General features: G+C 35.6%; 1 protein-coding gene across 1 annotated transcript in view; it reads right to left on the reverse strand.

Annotated features, from left to right (window-relative positions):
* LOC109841750 overlaps nucleotides 1–26153 on the reverse strand; it is a gene marked incomplete at its 3' end in the record, with an annotated part of 49954 nt that overhangs the window by 19155 nt on the left and 4646 nt on the right. Inside the window, exons 3-8 of the mRNA XM_020410693.1 lie at nucleotides 22857–23086; nucleotides 18895–19062; nucleotides 18283–18640; nucleotides 18050–18193; nucleotides 858–1010; nucleotides 651–767 (exon numbers count right to left, since the gene is read on the reverse strand). Coding sequence (XP_020266282.1) covers nucleotides 651–767; nucleotides 858–1010; nucleotides 18050–18193; nucleotides 18283–18640; nucleotides 18895–19062; nucleotides 22857–23086 — 1170 coding nt within the window. The remainder of the gene's footprint in view (nucleotides 1–650; nucleotides 768–857; nucleotides 1011–18049; nucleotides 18194–18282; nucleotides 18641–18894; nucleotides 19063–22856; nucleotides 23087–26153) is intronic.

Here is a 26153-nt window from a genome sequence, read left to right on the forward strand (position 1 = left end):
AAGTTAACAGCCAAAATGAAAGTAGTATAGTGAATAAACATGACTCACAAAGGTAATGCAAGTTAAATATTTACACAATAAGTTGGCCTACACATTTGCTTTAACCCTTGTGTGGGCTAACTACCAAAAGGCTTTTGGTGAACCTTCAACTTATAGAGCTTCTTGCAATCGTGCAGGCTTTCCTTTAAGGGACATGTAGCTAAGCTAACCAGATTTAGGCTTGTTCCCTGAAGACATGCACTCCTCAATATGTAATATAAACAACTCAGTGCATGCGTATATCAGCAATTTGAACATTGGATCTCCACTAAAATAAAAATCTTAATGAATGTTGTTGTGCTGTACCAATAAATATTGATTTGACTCGGCCATTCAAATATTTCACTCTATCTGTAAAAATTGGCAAGCTCCGTTCATGGTTGGGCTTTACTTTCTTATACCAACATATAGGGAGAACCTCATGAACTTTGGCAGCCTAAGCCCAGCATGCTGCCGCCCTAGCAGCACATAGAAGTGTGAAATCTATGTCAAAACTAAAAGCAATGAGAAAATTTATAGGAGATTCAGAGGGAAAATGGTTCAACTATGAAGTAAAAAGGACAAGTATTCAAGAAAGCTTAAAACAAAGGATAAGATCCCTTCGAACCTACCACAAATGTAAATCGAGCAAATTTTATATATAGAACAGAAAGAATATCCGAATTCTGTTTTGCTTTGGCCATTGCAATTGCCTTTTCATATACCGCACAAGCAGATTCAGTGTTTCCCTGCAGAAGTGAGGTAAAACTTGTCTGTTGCAAATACACTAACAAATTTACTAGCGAACATGAGAAAAATGAACAAAGTGATTGATTTACCATTCGTTTTTCCATATTTGCTTCTCTACCAACGTTCTTGATGAATTCAGCATCAAACTCTATATCAGACCGCAAAAAAGAAGCACGAGCACCCTCAAGATCACCAATTCGCTCTTTAAAGGTTGAACAGTAAATATGGAAAGCTGGCACTCTCTGAGACATTATAACAAAAACAATTAAGGGGAAAAAAGAAAACTAAGTATCTGAAATGAATGAAAAAACTGTTATAAAGAGCCGACATTCTTTTCTTTCTGTTTCTGATAATGATAAGTTGATTGCATTCTCATGGATGATTATTTTGTACTAGCAGAGATAACAGGAAGCCGATAAATGATAAGTTGATTGATTAATCATTGCTAGGTACTTTATAGTTTATGTGTAGTGACAGGAAAAAAAAGTAAAAAACTGACCTTCTAGAAAATTAATAGAAAAGCGCAAATAATAAATTATGAGTGTTTTTGTTTTTTTGAAAAAAAACATCAACCTCCACACCTGCAAGTTTGCCAAGCTTCTATCTTGATTTCAAGAGAGCATTGGATTATCAATGGGTACAATGTCTTCGGATGAGGAAATGTCTTTGGATGAGCATAAGAGGGAAATAAAACCGGAGGGGGAAAAAGTAAAAACCCAAAGAAATTAGAAAACTTACCTGATGCTCTCTTGTTTCGGAAAGTGAGAAAAGAGGAGGAACTCAAGTTATCATCACAAATCCAAACTTCTAAGGTATAATTTTTCCCTTTACCCAATTGAGCCCTTAGCATGATAATGATGAACTGAGTTTGTAATCAGATTTTGAATAAAAAAAGAGATATAAATCCTAGATCCAGCGGGGCTCTCGCCGGCGACCAAGCCAGTCACCCTTGGTCACCGATGTTTGCCCGTCGCCTTCCTTTTGCCATGGCACGAGAGAGTGGGAGAGAGACCTCTGGTCCGATAGTCCCGAGAAGAAAAAAAGAGGAAAATAACCGAACAAAAGAAGAAGAGAAGGGGATCAGATGAAGTAGAAGAGACAGAGGAGAGAGAAAGAGACCCCTAAAATAAAATAACAAAATTTCTTTGGGACCCCTGAAAGTTAACGAGTTTGCATATAAGTCTAGACAATAAAAGAATTGAAAATTTTGTTTAGACCTTGTTGCTCTGTTAATTTGTCAACAGCCCCGAACATAAAGTTTAAACCATGAATAGGCAAGGATATTTACTTTTAGACCCATGTTATTTACTTTGTTTGCAAATAAGTCTAATCTGAAGAATAAAAGATAACTTTTGTGCCTGATTATTTCACTATAGCCCCGTGCCTTGCCATAATTTTGCTAATGGATCCAAAAATATTAATAAAGGAGAGTTATAAAATTTTGCTAGATTGCTAAAATTAGCAAAAAACCTAGGTGTACTCTATTTATAGATTTTAATTATTATTTGATTATAATTGAATCTGATTACCTCTAGATTATGAGTGATTACCTTGTAATATATACTTGTCCTAAGTTAATATTAGTTAATATCTTTATATTATAGGATTTGGTTGATATTCCGGGGAGTAATATTTTGAGGAAGTCATGTCCACTAGATGTGAGTTCCTTACTAGTATTTTATAATATGAAATTGCATGAGGAGTATAATTGATTGATCTTATGCTTAAAAAATATATAATATATTATTTTCATGTATGTAAAGTTAAATATGATTTTATCTATTTTTGTTGTGGCCTAACCCGTAATACGATGACTTCGTACAAGATAATAAAAGTAAATTTAATTATATATACAATATGAAAAATGAATTTAGTTTTCATGCGATCTCAAATAATTGTGGATATTGCTTTATTTGAAAGCTTTTGAAGAAAAGAAGTATTTTGAATGTGTTTCAACAGTTTAATGGATTCAAAGGTTTTTCGTAACTTGGTGTCTGATAAAAATAGAGAAAAGTAAAATTCGTAAATTGTTTTAACTAAGATGTTGAGATTTATACTCGTCCACTTAATTCAAAAATATTTAGCAAATTCTGATATAAGTGATTTGTTTCGGATTTGATAAGCAAATTTCAATGTTTTCAAACCCTCAGAAAGTCCATTATGGAGTGTTCTGCCTATCATATGGTGAATGCACCTTTATTTAGTCTTTCTGTATTTGGCTCTTCTGAAATCTATTCTGACCCTTCTGTATTTGACCAGCAACCTATGATAATGTTATGTGCACTCGATTCCCGGGATTTATCTATTCTGTAATGTGTATTACGCATTCGCATACTACTGGGCTATAATTCGTCGTATTAGTGTGACCTATGAGATAATTCTCACATTTCACGAACAACTCATCAAGATTTAAGATTCTGACAATTGATTGTGATATTGATAAAATAACAACCCTTTGGTTTTGCACAACTTTAATAGTTCTGTTTCTTTGTTATTGTTTACCTAGACTTAATAGTTATAATTCTGGAATATATTACGGTATATTTAATTTGTGAATAAGAAAGAAATATAAATTGTTGTACTCTTTCTTAAAAATAACAATAGTATGTTGTTTGGACCATAGTTTGCCATTTTTGAAATATTTGGTGCAAGACTTATACTTCGCTATAATAATAATAATAGTTTTAGTTATAGCTGAAGCTATAGCTAGCTATAGCTATAGCTATAGCTATAGCTTCAGCTTTAGCTTCAGCTTCAGATATGCCATGTCCACGTTTTCTTCTTTCAATTAGGATGATTGCACAAGAGTCTCTTGGATCTATTTACTCAAAAATAAGTCTGATGTGAGTCATATTTTTCCTATCTTTCACGTAATGATTCAAAATCAATTTGGCACCAAGATAAAGCACTTTCGTTCGGATAATGCTCGTGATTATTTTAATCAAACCTTGAGTCCGTATTTCCAAAATGAAGGAATCATACACGAATCATCGTGTATCACCACTCCACAACAAAATGGAGTGGCAGAAAGAAAAAACCGACATCTTCTTGAGTGCACTAGAACCTTATTGTTTCAACAAAATGTGCCAAAAACATATTGGTGAGAAGATGTACTCACATCCACTTTTGTCATAAACAAAATTCCTTCCAGGGTCTTGGGGTTTCAAAGTCCACTAGAAAACTTGTCCAAATTCTTCCATGATATTCGATCTTCCTTCAATCTCCTCGCGTTTTTGGGTGTACTTCCTTTGTCCATGTTCATAGTCATAACCGTGGGAAGTTAGATCCTCGTGCTCTCAAGTGTCTTCGTGGGGTACTCATCTACCCAAAAGGGTTACAAATGTTACCAATACCATCCACTTACTAGAAAACTCTATATCTTAGCCGATGTTACATTTGTTAAAAATAAGCCCATTTTCACCACTCCTTATCTTCAAAGGGAGTTACATACACTTGAAGATAAGGATTCGAACTTTCCACCCCTAAAGTCATCCAAATCTGAGTCATCCAAATCTGAATCTCAAACATCCCAAAAGACAATTCCACAATCTGATGGGTTGGAAGAAAAATGGAAAGGAGATGGTAAAATCTTTGGCAGGTTCCAGTTTGACCAAGTGTATGCAAGGAAAGGAGATGCCATCGTGACTACAAGGCAAGAACAATCCTCTAAACCAAGCTCCAGAAATGAGGTAAGCTCTGGAAATGAAGTAACAGTGAGTGAATCAAATCTGAATTCTACACTACAAACAGACCATCCTTCTACCAACCCTAAGTCACCTTGTCCCAAACCTCTTAGCTTTGACCAGGACCTACACATGCCTATTGCTGTAAGAAAAAGACCCGAGAATGCACAAAAAGACCTCTATACTCATTGCTCACTTTGTGTCTTTTGAGAAGTTATCCCCAAGCCATCAAAGTTTCCTTTCCACCTTAAATACAGTTTCTATTCCCAGCTCATTGTCTGAAGCATTATCAAAGAAAGAATGGAGACTTGCTATGAAAGCAGAAATGGATGCATTAGAGAAGAATGGGACTTGGGAATTGGTTGATTTACCAAAGGGTAAGAAAGCAGTAGGCTGTAAGTGGGTATATGCAGTAAAATTTAAGACGGATAGGTCCCTAGAACGCTACAAGGCGAGGTTAGTCGTGAAAGGATATACACAGACATATGGAATAGATTATCAAGAAACGTTTGCTCCATTAGCAAAGATGAATACAGTGAGGATTTTGTTGTCCTTTGCTGTTTTTTATTAGGAATTACAGCAGTACGATGTGAAAAATGCCTTCCTTCATGGAGAATTAGAAGAGGAGATTTATATGAGCATTCCACCGGAATTTAGTTGGGTTGACAAAAACAAGGTTTGTCGATTAAAAAAAGGCATTATATAGGCTGAAACAATCCCCACGAGTTTGGTTTGGACGGTTTACTAAGGTGATGATAGCTAGTGCCTACAAGCAAAGTCAAGGAGATCACACGCTTTTCATCAAGCATTCGGCCTCAGGGGGAGTCACTGTTTTAATTGTGTGCATGGATGACATTATAGTAACAGGAAACGATGAAGTAGAGGAGGCCTTGAAGCGGTGTCTAACCAAGGAATTTGAAATAAAAGATTTAGAAAGATTGAAGTATTTCCTTGGAATTGAGGTGGCTCGATCAAGGCGGGGAATTTTTATTTCTCAACAAAAGTATGTTAAAGACCTGCTCAAGTAAACAGGCATGACGGCTAGCAAACCGGTTGGAACTCCCATTGAACAAAATCACAGATTAAGTGAGGCTCTTGGAGATAAGGCAATGGATAGAGAGATGTACCAAAAACTTGTTGGGAAACTAATCTATCTCGCACATACTAGGCCAGATATAGCTTTCAAAGTCAGTGTTATCAGTCAGTTTAAGCATTATCCTAAAGAAGTTCACCTACAGGCAGTTTACCGAGTGCTTCATTACTTAAAAGCACATTCAGGGAAGGGAATTTTATTCACAAAGAGATCTGCAATTGATCTAGCAGTTTAGAATTTTATTCACAAAGAGATCTGCAATTGATCTAGCAGTTTACACAGATACAGACTTTGCAGGGTCACCAGTGGATAGGCGATCTTCAGGCTATTGTACCTTTCTTGGAGGAAACTTGATATCCTGGAGAAGCAAGAAACAGTGTGGTGACAAGGTCAAGTGTTGAAGCAGAGTTCAGAGCTATGGCAGCAGGAATATGTGAATTATTGTGGGTCAAAATTATGTGGGCCAAAATTATCCTAGAGGACCTGATGATTCAATGGAGCAAACCAATGAAGCTATATTGTGATAACAAATCAACTATAAGTATAGCCCACAACGCAGTGCAACATGACCGGACGAAATACATAGAGATAAACAGGCACTTTATTAAAGAGAAGCTAGACAGTGGACTAATTTGTACACCATACTCCCGACAGGACCTCAACTTGCAGATTTGATGACAAAGGGACTGTGTAACAATAGGTTTCATGAGAATGTTAGCAAGCTGGGAATGAATGATCTATATTCACCAGCTTGAGGGGGAGTGTAGGAAATCTCAGACGAGTAATCTTAAGGGATATTTCAGGAAAGTTGGAGGAAATCAGGGGATATTTCAGGAAAATTAGTAGAGGAAATCAGTGTTAATAATATGTTCCTAAGGTTAAGGGAATTAGCTGTAGACTTTCCTTGTTTAGTGTAACAGAAATTGTATATATATAGACTAAAATGAATTGTAAATAAGATATACTGAATTAATAAAAATTCAGAATCGCTTTTTTCTTTAATCTCGATAGGTGGGGGACTTGTGTATTGATCTAGATCCTATGTCTGACTCTAATAGTAATCTAATAGTAATCAAGACTCAGAGGAGATCGAGTCAACCGAGAAGGAGTCTTAACTCTAGCAGCTCCTCTTCCTCGACGGAGTAGACTTTAGCCAGTAGAACAATTTTGTAAAAACAGTATATGGGTTTTCTAAGTTATTCTTTTGGTGTATATAGGATTTTTGGTAGAAAAACATGTATATATGTAAACCCAAATACTCGTATATATGTATGAACTGAAAAGTTAAATATTAATAATATACTTTTTGCTTGTACGTACTAATTTGTGTTACTATATTAAGTAATAATTGAATTCATAATTGCTTGAATTGCACATATGTGACTGGCTTAGAAATTATTTCTTGTATGATAGTTGACCTAAACGTTTTGTTATTTATAGGGAGGAATGGCTATAGGTAATGATCAAACCTCTCCTAATAATGATAATGATCTCAACCAAACGATAAGTGAGATGATGGGATCTAGGATTGCTCGTGCATCAACTTCAAAAAATGCAGTAGACAGCAACATACTGATGGAACTACTGCAAGCAGAGACATCCATAGTCACCAGACAATAAGATCAAATCGATCATGACCATATGAATTGCCAGAATAGTGAACACTCAAAATTCAAGAGCGGCATGGGTGAATTCAAGAAACTATCTCCACCTAGTTTTGAGGGAACTACTGATCTGATGATTGTTGATTATTGGATAACTGTAATAAAAGTCTTCACATACATGAAATGCCCAGAAGAGAAAAAGGTTGATTATGCGGTGTACATGCTAAAAGACAGTGCTTATGGGTAGTGGCAAATGTAGGTCAGGACGTTGGGAGAGGACATTGGGAGAAAATGCATATAAGATATCATGGGAAGAATTTAAAAAGATTTTTTTATGAAAAGTATTTCCCCTCAACAATCCGCAAGCAAAATGAATAAGAATTCCGAAAGTTAGAGCAAGGTGATAAGACAGTAACTGAATATGAGGAATTCACTTGTTTATTAAAATTTGTTGCTCATTTGTTGGGTAAGGAAGAGGATAGAGCTCGACATTTCGAAGGACTTCAACCAGACATTAGGAAGACGGTCAGTGCATTTGAACTCCCAACATATAAAGAAGTATTAAGAATGCATTGTTAATTGAAAAAATGAGATAAATGCAAAACCAAAGAATGAGGCGAGCAACTCATGTCTAAAGAAGCGGTTTTGGCTAGATAATCATAGTGGGAGGAATAGAAATTAAAGAAATAATAAGCAGAATGTAAGGCGCAAAGAGGATCAGTTTCATAATCAGAAGATTGTGAGATGTGATGTTTGTTATAAACCCGGACATGAAGCGAAAAATTGTTGGAGAAATATTAGAGTTTGTTTGAGATGTGGACAGAAAGATCACAAAATTACAAATTGTCCCATATAGCAACCATCTCGGAATACCTTCCAGACTGGCCAGCTCAGTAGTAGGAATAGGCATCGTCAAGCCAAGGCTCAAGTCTACTCCTTGATTAAGAAGCTGAAGGAAACAAAGATGTGGTGACAGGTACGATAACTTTTACATTTGTTCATGTTGAAGTACTTTTTGATTATGGTGCATTGCATTCCTTCATTGTTGCAGAGTTTGTTAAGAAAAACAAATTACCGTATGATACCTTACAACAAAAATTACTTGTTAGTACGCCTAGGGGTGGTATGTTAGTATCAAATCAAGGTTGTAAGGGTAAAATTAATATTCTCGACAAGAAACTCCTAGTCGAAATTAATAATGCTGGATATGCATGATTTTAATGTCATATTAGGGATGGATTGGTATTGATGTATGGAATTACACAGTCAAATAAAAGTAGATTAGGTTAACGGAGGTCCTCTAACTCTCCGAATGTCTGGTCCTTGGGCAAGCTGTATTTTCTTGCATAAGTAACAAATCATAAGAGGGTAGGGTGTGATTCCCTGGTTGTTCCTCCAACGATCAAGTCTGTGAGTGACTTGTGTAAAGAAGTAAAAGGAATTGCATCAGGTCTTAAGTTCAGAGAATGATGGAAAAAACTTACCCTATAATGGAAAATAATATTTCCTTTTACAATAATGCAAGGATGGATAGGAAAGTAACTTCGGTCGGGTATAGGCTGGCAGCCAAGTCAGCTTCAACTTTACAGATGTCGGCCGACGAGTGGTGAAGATGTCACTTAGGTGCTTAATGCAAAGTGATGTGGGGTGTGTAGTGCTGACGCGGTCTGATGTATCATAAATACGATTGACGGTAAAGAAATGATGGCGCTCATAATGCATTTAATGGCATTTATGACGAGATGATTAGTCATCAGTACACAAGAAAAGGCTCGAGGCTCGAGACGTTTCGTTGCCTTTTTACTTATTAGATGGTCGAGAAGTATCGCCTTTCGAGTCGTCTTCGCAATGTGCGGTCGATGAGTTGGTCGAGTGGAGTATTTAAGTAGTTGACTCAGCCGAAGGGCGACACGTAATGTCTTTCGGGTCGTCGATATATGACGCCTTTCGAGTCGTCCTCACAAGATGTCGTTGTGTCGAGTCGACCGAGTTAAGCATCTAGTTGTCTTGAGGTTCTGTTTTGATTATGCATAATGTGGGACACTTATCTGCCATTAATCAGAGTTTATTTTCCATCACTAAAACGACTATAATAATTGGTTATCTTTAAATCATGCTTCTATTTTATGTTGGGGGAAAAAATAATGTTTAAATTTCCAAGCCTACCAGAATTTTGCTTTGAGGGTTGTAAATCTCAAAGAACCCTTAAAAATCATCTCAGCATTTCAAGCATATCGAGCGTTGAGGAGTGGATGTATGGTTATTTAGCTTCATTTAAAATTAGAAATTATTGATGATGGAAAACTAAGCTTAGAAGAGATACCAGTTATTCGGGAACTTCTAGAGGTATTTCCAGAAAAACTTCCAGGAACGCCTCCAGATAGGAAAATTGAATTTTCAATTGACCTAATACATGGTACATGTCCAATTTCTAAGGCTCCCTATCGGATAGCACCAGCTGAACTGAGAGAGCTAAAGGTGTAATTGTAAATTTTTAGATAAAGTCTTCATTCGTCCTAATGTGTCACCATAGGGAGTGCATGTATTGTTTGTAAGAAAAAAGGATGGTAGTATGAGGCTGTATGTATTGACTTCCATGAATTGAATAAAGTAACCATTTGGAATAAGTATCCATTACCGAGAATCAACGATCTATTTGATCAACTGCAAGGAGCTCAAGTATTTTCCAAAATTGATCTCTGTTCTGGTTACTATCAGTTAAAAATCAAGCCAGAAGATGTACCAAAAACTGCATATCGAACCCGCTATGGTCATTATGAATTTCTAATTTTACCATTCGGCCTCCCAAATGCACCTACAACATTTATGGATCTTATAAACAGGGTGTTAAAACTCTTCTTAGATCGGATTATTGTGGTGTTTATTGATGATATCCTTATCTATAAAGATCATGAAGAACACATGAGATGTGTGCTGCAAACATTAAAGAGAGAAACATTATATGCGAAACTTAAGAAATGTGAGTTCTGATTGGAGAAGGTAGCATTCCTTGGACATGTGATATCTAAGAAAGGGATTTATGTGGATCCTGAAAAGGTAAAAGTTATAATTAATTGGGACAGACCCACTAATGTGATAGAGATCCGTAGTATCCTTGGTATGGTTGGCTACTATAGGAAATTTGTGGAACGATTCTCTCGTATTGCCTCACCTCTGTCTCGTCTTATTCAAAAAGGAGTTAAATTCATTTGGTCAAATGAATGTGAGAAAAGCTTTTAAAAGCTAAAAAGTCGATTAGTGCCTGTGCTAATACTTACATTATCCTCTGGAGATACAGGCTTTGCTATCTACAATGATGCCTCTAGAAGAGGACTCAGATGTGTTCTTCTGCATAGTGGAAAAGTCATAGCATATGCTTTAAGGCAATTAAAACCTTATGAACAAAACTATCTCACTCATGATCTTGAGTTAGCGACAGTAGTGTTTACTTTCAAGATATGGAGACATTATTTATATGGAGTACATTGTAAAATATATACTCACCACGAGTTTAAAATATATGTTCACTCAGAAGAAATTGAATTTGCGGCAAAGAAGATGGTTGGAGATTTTGAAGGATTATGATATGACCATCAATTATCACCCTGACAATGTAAATATTTTTGCTCATACCTTAAGCCACAAGAATTCATGGAATTCAGCATATTTAATTACTTCTCAAAGAAAAATATTAGAGGACTTGGATCATACTAGAATGAAATTAGAATCAATCAAATTGGAGTTAGATTAGCAAATATGGTGATACAACCTTGCATGGTGTACCGATGTTAATAATAATAATGCAATTTGAGTGATTGTTGACTGATTGACGTCAATGCACTTTTTACCTATCAATATGAAATTCTCATTATAAATGCTAACTAAAATATATGTCAATGAGATAGTGAGATTGTATGGTGTACCGATGTTAATAGTTGCTGATAGAGATCCTAGGTTCACATCAGAATATTGAAGAAGTAAGCTACAGACTAAACTAAACTTTAGCACAGCTTACCATCCACAAACGTACGGCCAATCAGCAAGGACAATTCAAAAATTAGAAGATATGCTGAGACGTTTTGTACTGGAAATGAAAGGGGCATAGGAAGATTGTCTGTCTTTGACCGAGTTTGCGTATAATAATAGCTATCAAGCTAGAATTCAGATAGCATCATATGAACTTCTTTATGGAAGAAGGTGCAGGTCTCATATTCATTGGGGTGATGTTGGAGAATGAGAACTTCTTGGACCAGAATTGATACAACAAGCAATTGATAAGATTCAGTTAGTTAAGAAACGTCTTCGTACTACACAAAATCGTTAGAAAAGTTACGCTGATCAAAGGAGAGAATTGGAATTTCAGGTTGGTGATCATGTTTTCTTAAAAGTTTCGCCTACTCGTGGAGTGAAAAGATTTGGAATTCAAGGGAAGTTAAGCCCGAGATTTATTGGTCCTTTTGAAATTCTGGAATGTATTGGTCCAGTGACGTACAAGCTAGACTTACCACCATCTCTATCTAGAATGCATGATGTATTTCACGTATCGATGCTTCGAAAGTTCATTCGAGATCCAAATGAGATCTGAGTTATCTCCAATGAAGCTTAAACCAGACTTAACTTATGAGGAGAAACCAGAGCGTATTGTGGTTTATAAGGAACAAGTACTTAAGCGTCGCACCATCAAGTATATAAAAGTTCAATAGGGGAATCACTTTGAAAGAGAAGCCACTTGGACAAAGGAAGATTCTATACGAGAGAGGTATCCAAAGCTCTTTGGAGATTGAGGTATGTTTAAGTTTGGAGGACGAAACTTTTTGTTAGGAGGGAAGAGTGGTGACCGGAAAAAAAAAAAGAACAAAACCGACCTTCTAGAAAATCAATAGAAATGTGCAAATAATAAAATATGAGTGTTCATTTTGAAAAAAAACATCAATCTCCTCACTTGCATGTTTGCCAAGCTTCTATCTTAGTGGCAAGAGAGTATTGGATTATCAATGGGTACAATGTCTTCGGATGAGCATAAGAGGGAAATAAAACCAAAGGAAAAAAAAAAGAAAGAAAAAACCAAAAGAAACTAGAAAACTTACCTAATGCTCTCTCGTTTCCCTGTTGAAGGCTAAATCGAAGGAAAGTGAGAAAAGAGGAGGAACTCAAGTTATCATCACAAATCCAAACTCCCAAGGTATAATTTTTCCCTTTGGCCAATTGAGCCATTAGCATGATAATGATGAACTGAGTTTGTAATCAAATTTTGAATAAAAAAATGACATACAAACCCTACTCGTCGCCGGCCACCCCTGGTTGCTGACGATTCCCTATCGCCGTCCTGCCGCCATGGCACGAGAGAGAGGGAGAGAGACCTCTAACTCGACAGTCCTAGAAGAAGAAAAAAAGAGGAGAAAAAACAAAATAAAAGAAGAGAAGGGGATCGAATGAAGAAAAAGTGATAGAGGAGAGAGAAAAAACTAAAATAAAATAACAAAATTTCTTTGGGACTCCTGAAAGTTAATGAGTTTGTATATAAGTCTAGATAATAATAGAATTGAAAAAAAATTTTAGACCCTGTTGCTTTGTTAATTTTTGTCAACAGGCCCGAACATAGAGTTCTAACCATGAATAGGCAAGAATATTTACTTTTAGACCCTTGTTATTTACTTTGTTTGCAAACAAGTCCCATCTGAAGAATAAAAAATAATCTTTTGGCTTGATTACCTTTTGGCTTGATTAATTCTCTATAGCCTCCTAACTTGCTATAATTTTGCTAAGAGATCAAAAAAGTTAATAAAGAAGAGTTATAAATTTTTGCTAGATTGCTAAAATTAGCAAAAAGCCTAGGCATACTCTATTTATAGATTTTAATTATTAATTGATTATAATTGAATCTGATTAGCTCTACATTATAAGTGGTTATCTTATAATATATACTTGTCCTGAGTTAATATTAGTTTTATATCTTTAAATTATAGGATCTGGTTGATATCCTGGAGACTAATATTTTGAGGAAATCGTGTTCACTAGAGATGAGTTCATTTCTCACTAGTATTTTATAATATGAAATTGCATGAGTACCATAATTGATTGATCTTGTGCTCGAAAAATAAATAATATATTATTCATGTATGAAAAGTTAGATGTGATTTTATCTATTTTTGATGTGACCCAACCTGTTATACGATGTTGACTTCGTACAAGATATTAAAAGTAAATTTGTTTTTATATAAGATATGAAAATTGAATTTGATTCTCATGCGATCTCAAATAATTGTGGATATTACTTTATTTGAAAGCTTTTGAAGAAAATAAGTATTTTGAATGTGTTTCAATAGTTTAATGGATTCAAAGATTTTTTGTGACCTAGTATTTGATGAAAATAGAAAAATGAAATTCGTAAACACTCGTCCACTTGATTCAAAAATGTTTAGCAAATTCTGATAAGTGACATGTTTTCGATTAGATAAGTAATTCTCGATGTTTTTCAATCCTTAGAAAGTCCACTATGGAGTATTTTGCCTACCATATGGTGAATGCACATTTATTTGGCCCTTCTGTACCTGGCCCTTATGATGCACGGACACTCCCCCGGAGGTCACAAATCTGTGTCTGACACAAATCAAACACTAATTCGTGCACGACACGTGCAAGACACGTGACGGACACGGTCAATCCGTGTCCGACACGGGTCAACGGTTCAACTGAGGGGGACACGGTCAAACAGGGGGCAGGATACGGCTTAGATTCGCCGAACAAAAAAAACGCTGAATGAAGACAACCCATAACCCAAAACCCAAACCCAAAAGGACAAAAACCCTAACGTTCACTTACCTCAGTCCCGTCGCTCGTCCTCGTCTTCATCCATCGATCTCTTCTCTCAGATCTCGTGCTCGTCCTCCTCGTCCTTGTCATCGCCGAGATCAGATCTCGTGCTCCACTCGTCGCTCGTCTCGTCGCTGCTCTTGTGCTCCTCGGATAGGCTCCACCCATAGCTCGTCCTCGCCGAGATTAGATCTCGTGCTCGTAATACGAAATCATAACATCCCTTTGCCAAAGAAACCATAAGATCAGATCTGAGTCCCGCCGAACAAAAAGAAAAAAATTGCAGAAAGACAAAACCCGTAACTGAAACCCAAACTCAAAACGAAGCCCTAATATTTTCACTTACCAGAGTCCCACCGCCGCTCGTCCTCGTCTTCTCTCAGATATCGTCGCTCTTCTCTCAGATCTCGTCGTCCTCGTCCATCAATCTCGTCGTCCTCGTCCATCGATCTCGTCTCTCTCTCTCGATCTCTTCATCTCTCTCTCGATCTCTTCGTTTCTCTCTCTCTTTGATTCTCTTTCTCTTTCTCTTTCTCTCTCTCGAGACGCTAGGGATTTTGGGAGCTTGAGAGTTGCGGCTGATGAGGGAATGCTTAACCCTAGAAGCAGTTTATATACAAGACAGATGGGCCTCTTGCCAAGGTTTTAAATATCGGATATCGAGAAAATATCGGATGGCCAAAATTCATATCGGATTGCGGATATCGGGAAAATATCGGGGATATGTGATAAATATCGGAATGTCATAATGAATGTTTGCATAGATAGTATAATGCATTAAAATGTAATCTCAACATATGTAATGAAATTTAATCATACAAAATATGAATAATATATGTTTAGGATCACTAATCAACCTTCTAAAACAAACAAAATGGCAAAGCAACGTTGTAACATTCGATCTGCTTTTTTAGGACAAAATGTCATTTGATATAATAGGAAAATCTTGATATCTTACCTAAAAATTCCAAACACGGTATATTATTTTACAAGCTATATAAAAAGATATATTGGTCCACATATCGACTAATATATCGGTCATATCAGGGATTTATCACTCAAAATAGTCAAAAAGCGGTAAAGGATATTTAAAGACCATATCGGTTGTGGCAAGCCCTGTAAAAGGATATATCGGGGGATATATCGGGCCATGTCAGGGATATTTAAAACAATGCCTCTCGCAACCGTTAGATGATATTTGGATTAATTTTAACCGTTGGATAGATTACTAATGGGTTAATTACATATTGGTCTCTTAACTCATCTTTAATTGCTAAATAAGCCCTCACACTTTCACTATTTGTTTATTAGTCCGTTAAGTCTTCAGTTTTCTTACCAATTAGTCCCTCGTGTTAAGTGGTGTTATTATAGAAGCGCCAATTAGTCTGTGTCGTATCCGTGTCCCATATCTGTATCCGTGCATCATAGTCTGGGCCCTTTTGTAATTGGCGCTTCTATATTTTGCCCTTCTGAAATTTGTTTTGGCCCTTCTGTATTTGACCACGAACCTATGGCAGTATTAGGTGCATTTGAATCTCGAAAATTATCTGCTCTGTGATGTATATTATGCATTCTCATGCTATTGGGCTATAATTAGTAGCCTTAGTGTGATCTATGAGGTGATTCTCACATTTCACGAATGACTCATCGAGATTTAAAATTCTGACAATTGACTGTGAAATTGAGAAATTAACAACCCTTTGGTTTTGCACAACTTTAATAGTTCTGTTTTCTTTTTAATTGTTTACCTTGACTTAAAAAGGGTCTGATTCTGGAATATATTACAGTATATTTAGTTTGCAAATAAGTAAGAAATATAAATTGTATTTAGTTTGGACCATATTTTGCTATTTTTGAAATTTCTGGTGCAAAACTTATAATTCGCTATTTTTGGGAATTATTATTATTATTATTTTATTAGTTATCTAGAAACTCTAGTGGAAAATGTTCTCATTAAACCCTAGCTCACCCCGTCGTTTTTTAACTTTTTAGATCTGGCTTAGCTACGTACTCAGTCAAACTTTTGGTTGTAGCGCAATGCTAAGAGGTGTTTATATGGAAAAGATTCTTGCTTTTGGTGTTACATACAATCAACAATGTGCTTTAATTTTGTAAAATGCTCGTAACGGTGAGCTTGCAGGTTGTAAGTACCGATTATATATATAGTTTGCTCTAGACTCCATCAACAGGTCTATATACGCTTTGAGACAAGCTATGTGATATGCAGTGCCAGGCTTGACCGGTGCATGGGACTTGTCTTGTCCATGAGTTGTTATGGCGTAACCCATATTTATGAATTTCTACTGCAGTTTTGGGGCGTGACATTATGCATATAGCCAGGACTGCCCTATCTACAAGTTGTCCTGTTAAGAATAACTATGATCAAGCTGTAAACAAGTATCTGTAATGGAAAAAAAACTGTTATAAAGAGACGTCATTCATTTCTTTCTGCTTCTGATAACGATTAGTTAATTTGAGTTCTAATGGATGGTTACTATGTTTAGCAGAGCTAACAGGCAACTGATAAATGATAAGCTGATTGGTTAATCATTGCTTGGTACTCAATAGTTTATGTATCTAGACAGGATTGCCCTATCTACGTGGTGTCCTGTTAAGGATAACAATGATCAAGATGTAAACAAGAATTTGTACAAGAAAAAGAACTGCATTCGCTTTGAGCTATACAAGAATATGGCCCATAACTTTCTACTTATACATGGGATCCACCTAACAGTTAAGTTCCAGGGTGCAAGGATTAAAGAACACTGTGCAATGGGATATGATACAAGTGTCACCTTAAAAAATTAGGAAGGATCAAAACATTGCTAGCAGGTATTCACTAACATCAAAAGAAAATCTTTCCAGGGTGCAAGGAATATTTTACAGGAATACTTCATTGACCTTATTTAACGCACGCAAGGGGAAAAGTCAAACAGAGTTCTTTGCACCTAAAACAAAATTACCGCCCAACTAATTGGTAAGGCCATTGTCCACTTTAATCAACATGCGGTCATTGTGCAACAAGATAGAAGTTATTCTTTATATTAAGACTAGGTCATCACTACAACTCAGTCAGCAAACGTCACTAGCTCTGTATTTTATGGTTTTTAATGGGGGAAGCTGATGGAATTACAGGTTAAAGCTAAATGATAAAAAATACTAGATTGGATATTGGACCGATTCTTCCATTAATAATGAAGCTTTCTTCCTTGGACCTAATATGGGTATACAATTAGATAGCTTCATAGGCCAGATGCATATGCTGGGCTCAAATTACTAACTATATTACTTGAACATCTCAGTATAATTCGGTTGTCAGTCCCATTTGCATCATTTGGGTAATTAGTTCCTATACATAAATATATAAATAGTATGCATATGTATGTAGCCAAACAATTTGCTAAATGAGCTAACAAGAGCTAGACCAGCAGTGAGGGTGGAAACTAGTGGTGAGTCTACCCTGCTATTCACATCCACGCAGTTGGTCCACACCAATCTTTTTGTTTGGCAGCTCTAAATGAGCTCAACTCATGCTCATTATACCCAATATGTATGAGTACATACACACATATCTGCCCGCACGCACACACAAACACACCATACATATAAACTGATCTTATAATTCGTGAAACTCTATCTCCGACCTTTTCAATTACTTTTTATAAGTCAAAACTTGTTTACATTGACATAGTAATTGATTGGTTTTAAGGGCTTGGAACCCAAACCCTGAAGTAGTTCAAAAGAAACATCACCGATTTGGTTGGATCTTCATATCAAGTTGCAATCCGGTCACTTATCATAATCCATATATAAATTAATCTAGAATTTCCTTAAGCTTAGATTTATTTTAAGTGTTGTTTATCTGATGTTCAGCCACTTAACAAAAGATTCAGGTGTATCCAGAAGGGCTATGTTCTAGGCGATCACATCATTAAAATGCACATTCATGCGTAGCAATATAAGTACCTCAATATGAAGAGTTTCAGTGAAATACATGTATAAGTACGTAGCAATAGAAGTAGCTCAATATGAAGAGTTTCAGTGAAATACATATATAAGTACGCAACAAAGCGTATGTAAATTGATACCTTGAGAAATACTTTTTGCGCTCGCTGTAATACATGGTTTGCTATTTCTCTACCACCTTTAGCTTCAACATATTCAACATAACGAATCCAGAACTCTGAGTAATTAGCACAAGGAATTAAACATCGCTCATAAAGTTTTACTGTCTGTCATTAGAAAGGTTGTTATTCAGATAAACAGAAAGGAAGCCAAGCAAATACCACCCAAATATCAAAACGAGAAAAAAAAACCATACCCGGTCAAAATCTCCTTGCACCTCCATGAAGTCAAGATATTTATGCCAATTCTCAAGTTGACAGTTATCAAGTGGTTTCACATGGAAATAAGGCCTCTGTATGCATGCCTCATAGGAATTGATATTTTCATCCATCTGTCTTGAGTTATGGTAGAACAGCTCCCCAACTGATAAATATTTTTTCACCATGCTGGGCTTAAAAAATCCATCTTGTAGGATGAGAAGATCCCTGATCACTTTCAAGGTTTCTTCATCTTTACAACTGTTTGCAACTGTTTTTTCACAAGAGCCATTTTCCACTTTGATGTGCTTTTCACATTCCATCTCTTCTTCCCATGCTGCCACCAACGTTTTAAAGCTGAAATGTTTAAAAGAAGAATGGCATTCAACAACTCATAACCTTTGCAAAATGTTAATCAGCATCAAAGTAGCAAGAAGAAGCATGTGGTCATGTTAAAACTTGGGGGGAAATGCTAAAGCTAATACCATATTTTAAACTCCCACGCAAGTGCAATTGAATTTTGAAGTGATACAGATAAAGACATGAAACGCACGCGCAGAAACAAAAAAGTAAACGTAGAAACAGTGATGAGTCATATCTCTTGAACATACCTTATGTAATAGCTGTTTAACTTTTCCGTCGGGAATCTCAAAGTATTGATGTAAACATAAGCTAAGTGATTCCACTGTTTCTCAGAGAACTCAAACTCAATATATTTATCCCAAAGAAGATGGCTTGAGTAATCCTTACCAACAAAGAGAAGGCCTCTGTCAAACAATCTACACAGTATTGAAAAAAAAAGAAAAAGAGAAATATATTACTGGAATGGGGTTTAACAATTTAAGAACAAAAAAGAAAGAGAAATACTGTGGTGCTGGAAGTCAGAATAGAAATGAAAAACAAAAGAATAACTATGCACATAAGTGTGTTCTATCTTTTAAAAAGGCGGGGTTTCACTTTTAGGATATAGTTCCTTGGAAAATGACCGTATTGTATGTGCTTTAACCTTTTAAATTCGAAGAGTTCTCCATCTGTTTTTCTCTGTTAACCTGAAGTTGTCCAATTCCATAGTGTAGAGAAATAGAAAAGCCAAAGATATTATTCATTTAACCCTTGATTGATCAATTACTCTGATACCATGTAAAAATCAAAGATGATATTCTTAAAGCTCTTGCAACTAGCTATTTTATTTCGATTTGTAATAAGCTGGACATAGATAGTAATATATGCTCCAGCTTGAGGGGAGTGTTAGATATTATTGGTATTTAGATTTAGATATTATGAGATATTGTTGAGATATCATGAGATGTGATTGCAAATGAGTTTATCTCATACTTGTTTTCTAATGTCCTCCTAATTTCTATTTAGGACTTAGGAGAGGTAAGGGTTAGATGAAGAATAACTTTCACTTCTCTCATTCTCTACAGATACCATGCAGAGAAATAGAAAAGCCAAAGATATTATTCATTTAACCCTTGATTGATCAAGCACTCTGATAACAAAATCAAAGATGTTGTCGAAGCCACGGAAGATGTTGTCTAAGCCACCGAGGGAAGCAGGAAGGCCATGAAAAAAAACCCTTCAACGGCCTCCACACTAGGAAGATGAGAGAAGTTACCTAAGATCAACTAGGTTCTGATATCATGTACAGAAAGAGAGAAGGCAAAGTTACTATTCATCTAACCTTAACCTCTCTTAAATAAAAATTAGAAGGATATTACAAAAAAAAGTATGAAATAAACTCATATCCAATCACATCTCATAATATATCAACAATATCTCATAATATCTCCTAAATCTAAATACCAATAATATCTAACACATAGCGTTAAAGAGTTTCATTGAGAATTGATATCATGGCAATTTGGTGAGATACCTACCGTTTCTTCATAATTATCTTACTGATGGCTACTATCTAGAGGAACTTATAAAAGATGAGATCTATATCACAGGGCACCAATATCCACATTTGAATCTTTAGGGAATTGATATCTAATTGAGAACTTTCTTAAGGGTTTATATTCCCCAAACAAAAATCTTGAACCTAGTGTTTTAAAATAATGTGCTGATACGCTCACCTTGGTTTCCAGAAGTTATCTTTTAGCTAAAGGCACAACTCGGCAAATACACAAATAGTGCATTAGTTCACGGTACACGGCTACTTTAAATAATTCATAGCATGAAGTAGGCCTACTCATACTAGAATTTGGGCTATGAGACTTGTGAGTGTTTACTGCTGTTATTTCAACTATTCCACATGTACATGTATGTGCATCAAACATGCATCTGCTTCTGAAGACATGAAAATTGAAGGATTATGATGATGGTAGATTGTACCTTATAAAACAATAATGATTACTCAAAAATTAGAAAGCAACTAATAGGATTTTACTAAATATGGTGGAAATATAATTAAGTTAAATAATCACACCTGTCAAAATTACTCCTGGAGAAATCACAACTTCAAACTCTGAGATTAACATTGTAAGCCCCAAATACCACAAACAAATCTAAGATGAAAAACTAAGTATTCAAACACTAATCAGCAGGACTTGAGACTCGAATGAATCAGTTACACAGTTATATTCTTTCTTTTGTTCTTGATCACTTGTTTCGACAATCGGGACCAGAAATGAACAAAGATTCACGTCACACAAACTAGAATCTACATGGAGTTGATTACAGTAATACTGAACCCATATTAATAGAATACTGTTTGACAAGTGTCTAATTAAGATATATAATAATTAATGGTACCCACGACTTATATGTCCAACTCTGCAGGTAAGTATGCAACTTGAAGTTATTAAAGCAAGTAATTGATATGAAATAACTGAATGGTAGTTACGATCAGACATGCACACCCTCTAAACTAACTAGAGCTATTTGCTAAATCATAAAAGCAAAATGCAAGAAAATGATCCCCAAATAGAGAATCCCATGATATACTATCATTTAGAGATAGCTAGCTAGAAATTAGTTGTGTTTGTTCTTTCTTTAACAATTTGCTGGTGATGAACATAATCCTTAAACATCAGCACTAAATTTGTTTGGTTCTTCCTTTTACTAGAACATGATTGGAAGCAATTAAGAAGGATGTGATAGTGATTAACAAGGGAGATAGAAATTAACAGAACTGAATGAACAAATAGGATTCATGCAGGCAACATCAAGAATTTGGGTAAAGGCTTTTGTTGTTGTTATTGTTGTTGTTGTCTTTCTTAAGACAACAATATCAGCGAGTACTGAGTAGTACAAAGCCGAATTCATTAGTAATAACTATTGTTCATTACAAAACATAAGTCAACAAACCAGCATAAACTTCATTTCAGCAAAAGGAAAAGGAAAAGGAGAAAATTTCAGGAAAGTGACAGAGCAACTGGAAACGTGTATTGGGTAGTATGACTCATAAAGTTTGTAGATATTAGTGACAATTTATTAACTATTCGCATTTGTCATTAAAACTTTCAATATTGCTTGCTGTGTGAGGCAAAAATGGGGACAAGATATTCTAACTACAGAAGCAAATAGCAATCTAAATTTGGAAATGCCCATAAGATTGTTTCTGAGTGGCAATATGTGTAGATAAATGCAGAACTTGTTGCAGAATGCAGATCTATGTAACTTGATATATAATATAAAACCTCAGCAACCCCAGCCCACTTTGCGGTAACTAATCTACTGCATAAGAAACTGCTGATCTGAGCCCAATGTGAACCTTTATTTGACAGATTTATTACATTTCAAGTTCTTGATAAGACTAGAAACGTCAAGCCTATACTTTTTTGTTCATTATCTTCACAAATATAAATTAATTGTTCACTTAACATAAATCCCCTTGGTTACAAGTACTCCTTTTGCCAAAGAAATGCTTGTAACATAGAGAAAAGAAGATTCAGAGAACACAAAAATCTACATGTACAAGTTAATGGTACAAGTATTCTCCTTTAAACCAATAGAGGACCCACTTGCAGTTTATAAAGTACATTTGCACGTATTTGCATTTAGAAACTAGAGAATGAATTTATCCTTTGTCCAAAATGTATCTGCAAGTCAAAGGGCTGAAGGGAACAGAGCCTCAAACAGGTAATGGCTTATTTCACAAACATTATGCACCATTTTGGTCACTTTAAACATTCATCAAGCAGCAGATTGCTATATTTGTTCAGTCAGACAAGTTTTTCCTTTGCACTTATATGGCAGTCTTGCACTCATGTATGCACACTCTTTCAATCTCATACTGTTACAACTAAGTAAAACTTTCACCCATTAATTTCAACGGTGGATTGCTAGGAACTAAGATTAAGAAAGCATGTGATAATGAGTACTTTACCCAATTACCCCTCTATACAAGATTACATATACAAGAACCAATACCATATAATTACAAACAGGAAAAAGAACTTTTCATTTGATGCTCCTTTTGCTGTTCTCATCAGCTATATCAAGATTAGAAATTAACATGTAATTCATCATAAATGTGATAAACATTATGTGCTAATGAGAAGATAAAGTTCATTATCTGAGTAATTTATGGGAGGAAAAAAAAGAAATAAACATTATATTATCTAACCTTCGAACATCAGCAGGATCTTCATATGCCAACATACCAAAGCTGCAAAAACTGACCCAGAGATTAACAGAATACGGTATTGCTTCAACTGCTCTTTCATACACTTTCTCTACCTCGTTTAAGGTACAATAATGTGCCACATGTCTTGCATACTTCTGCCAATAGCCGCAGCATAAAGGAAATTCATGCAAAAATGCATCATATACCTTGCAAATACATTCCATATTATTCTGCAGGACAATAGCAAGCATAAGGAAAAATATAAGGCAAACGTATAAATCATTTGAACATACAAGATAAGTTAAAAGCTATAAACAACTATAAGCTAGAACAACTAACTTTTGGCAGACATGTTGTCTTATGTCTTGGCATTATAGCCACAAGAACGAGCTTAATGACATCCAAATAGAATCATCAGTTTCCACTAACCTATGCCCTTGAGTCCTTGACAAGCATTAAAACTGAAATATAAATGATAAAAGATACATGATTAAACTAGTACACTCTGACAAGGGAATCTGGTTGCAGTTTGGGGCAAAAAAAGAAGGAAAATGAAAAATCAAAGTAGTCTATTCTCACATTCACATATCATAGCATTGGCAAGCTACTTTGTGACTTTCAACAGCAGTGGTACATGGGCCAGTTACTGACTTCGCTTGGTTTGCACAAAGAAAAATAATAAATATGATGACAACTGACAAGTCAATAAAGATAGCTATAAGTAATGCCTTCGCCTAGAAGTTTGTTTTGGCTGAGTAAGTGAGAATTCTTAAGAAAATAGAAGCATTGCCAAATAATTGTGGGTGCAGAATTCCAGGAAAAACTGTCAGTGATATTACAAATAATAATAGGTGCAGGCCGTGAGGAAAGTTACCATTTAACAAGTTAGACTGCAAAAACAAGTACTTGATGAATATATTAGTAATTGCTGTCATAAGACTCATAACTATGTAAATGTGATGTTCCAGCTTCCAGGCATTGCTTCGCCTATGGGTATAAAACTTTATTTGATTACACTCCTGGATGGAGTAGATATTCTGGTACTTTTTTGGGGCAAGACAAGTATATCTTTCCATTACCAAATATGAACATTAATTACAGACTCTAGCTCACAAACTCAAACACAAAACATAGAAATCAGAGCATGCACGTAACATGTCTGAATAACAAAACCTGTACAATCACATCCTCATTCACATACCGAAGAACAGAGACAAAGGCATAAATTCTCAGCAAAGGAATAAAATTCAAAAGTACAAAACTGAAGCTAATCATTGCTTTGTTAGAGTAAAATCTGGGAATATGCATAAAGCTCTTCAAATTTCTCTATTCTTCACATTGTCTGCTACCTTCTTCACATTGTCGAGTTGGATTTTAAAAAAGAACCTGATTTTGGCAATAAGATCATTAATAACAGAAGAGTTCTTTCTGAAAATAAATTCATTTCTGGCCTGGCAGACATGATACACACAGCAAGTAAAAGAGGCACGTTTAATTTTTGCTATAGCTCCTTTACCACCTCATTTCTTCAAAGCCCATGGCACCAGATCAGTCCACCTCCATGAAACATCATGTTCACACAAGAAAATGCAAATAGCATTCCACACTTGGTCTACTAAACTGGCATCCAAATAGATATTACGGTGCTTTATAATTAGGGTTTTTGCAATACTGGAGCCTCAAATCTAATATACTTAGAAATAAGTCCTTCAATCTTGAAATTTTGATACAAGTTCCTCAAAACTAATAAGGTAAACCAAATTAGTCCAAGTTAGTCTTTTTCATTAGAAATTAACTAAGGTTTAGTTAAAAACTTATCAACTGCTAATCTATCAGAGTTAGCCTAGCAATCCATGTTACACGGGTGTGAGTGACAAACAATTTGTAATAAAGGTAGAATATGAGGACATGACTATATATATACATTTACATTTACATTTACATTTACATATATACACACTAAAATTAATAGATTACATGAGATTGCTTTTGTTCTTTGATTCACGTGTTATGAAAACTGAAAGTCCTTCAACATTTTTATGTTTTATTTATTAAGTAGATTATAAAGTTGGAAAACAGCTCGTCTTTAAACTAGATACCCAAATGATCCTCTAAAGGTATACTTTTGAACTGGGTATGGGCTAACATGACGGCGATCCGTTTCCATCAAGTTGAGACGTCAAGAGTAAGATACAACATCCGAGAAGTGTATAACGTGTACTTTAAACTAAAACAAGAATTATATAATTGATTACGTGTCTGGATAAATGCATGCATAAAAGGAGCGTCAAGGAGCACGTCGAACATGGGCATAGAGCACAAATGAGGTGTCGGGATAAGTTAGATAACAATGAATGTAAGATTGGATATTAATATTAAAGTTTAAACCTGCTTCCCCCCGCCCCCCCACTTCATCCTCTCTCTCTGCAAACCCCTCCCCGATTATCATGAGCAAATGGAACCTCAGCTTGAACTAGTTAAACAGCCCAAATTGTGTGCAGCCAAAAGCAGCATCTATTTTAAAACAAATTCGTTAATACATATAAACTTATCGGGAAGCCAGAACCTGTATCTTTAGCACGTTCCCAAGTTATTATTAATTCATAAAAACTGTTTCAAAGCAATTTCAAATATCTCCAGATAACAAAATTTGGAGACAAAGTTGTTTCAAACCATATACACAATGGAAATAAGATCGTTGAGCTCATCATTTGTGAGAAGCGGATCTTTGCTGGTAAAAAGATTAGGTAATGCTGAAGGACATTCGGAGCGGTGATGAGAAGTGAATGGTGACAACTTGTGAAGGAGCATGATCATAATGTTGTAAGTTATGTATTCGGTGACTGACATTCCAACAGGAGATAGCAGTCTGGTGTTTGAAGCTTTTGTATTACTATGGGTTTAAGGAGAGCCTTCTGATAAATGAGGAGGAAGATGGATACAACGGATAGTTAGGAGAATGTAACAGTCGTTACTTTTAAAGGGGTATAGTTGACAATTTTTTATAGGCTAGAGGGATTGATTTGATTCAACTTGTGGATTCTGAGGGACTATTATGATAATATCAAGAACTGAGGGAAATACATAAGATTTGAGGGATCAATACCTTAAAAACTTTTATAATAATCATATTACGTAAGAGTTAGTTCAGATTACACAATTATTATGGCCAGCAGTGAACCTACAATTCACTAGTAAGAGTTTCCACTTTCCAGGAACTTAGCCAGATAACTATAAGCAAGAGAACAGGAAAGACCGAAAAGCCACTTGGCGAGTAGAAAGAGTATCTTATCTTGT

This window comes from Asparagus officinalis, chromosome 5 (genome assembly GCF_001876935.1).
Source record: "Asparagus officinalis chromosome 5, Aspof.V1, whole genome shotgun sequence".
Classification (NCBI taxonomy): domain Eukaryota; kingdom Viridiplantae; phylum Streptophyta; class Magnoliopsida; order Asparagales; family Asparagaceae; genus Asparagus; species Asparagus officinalis.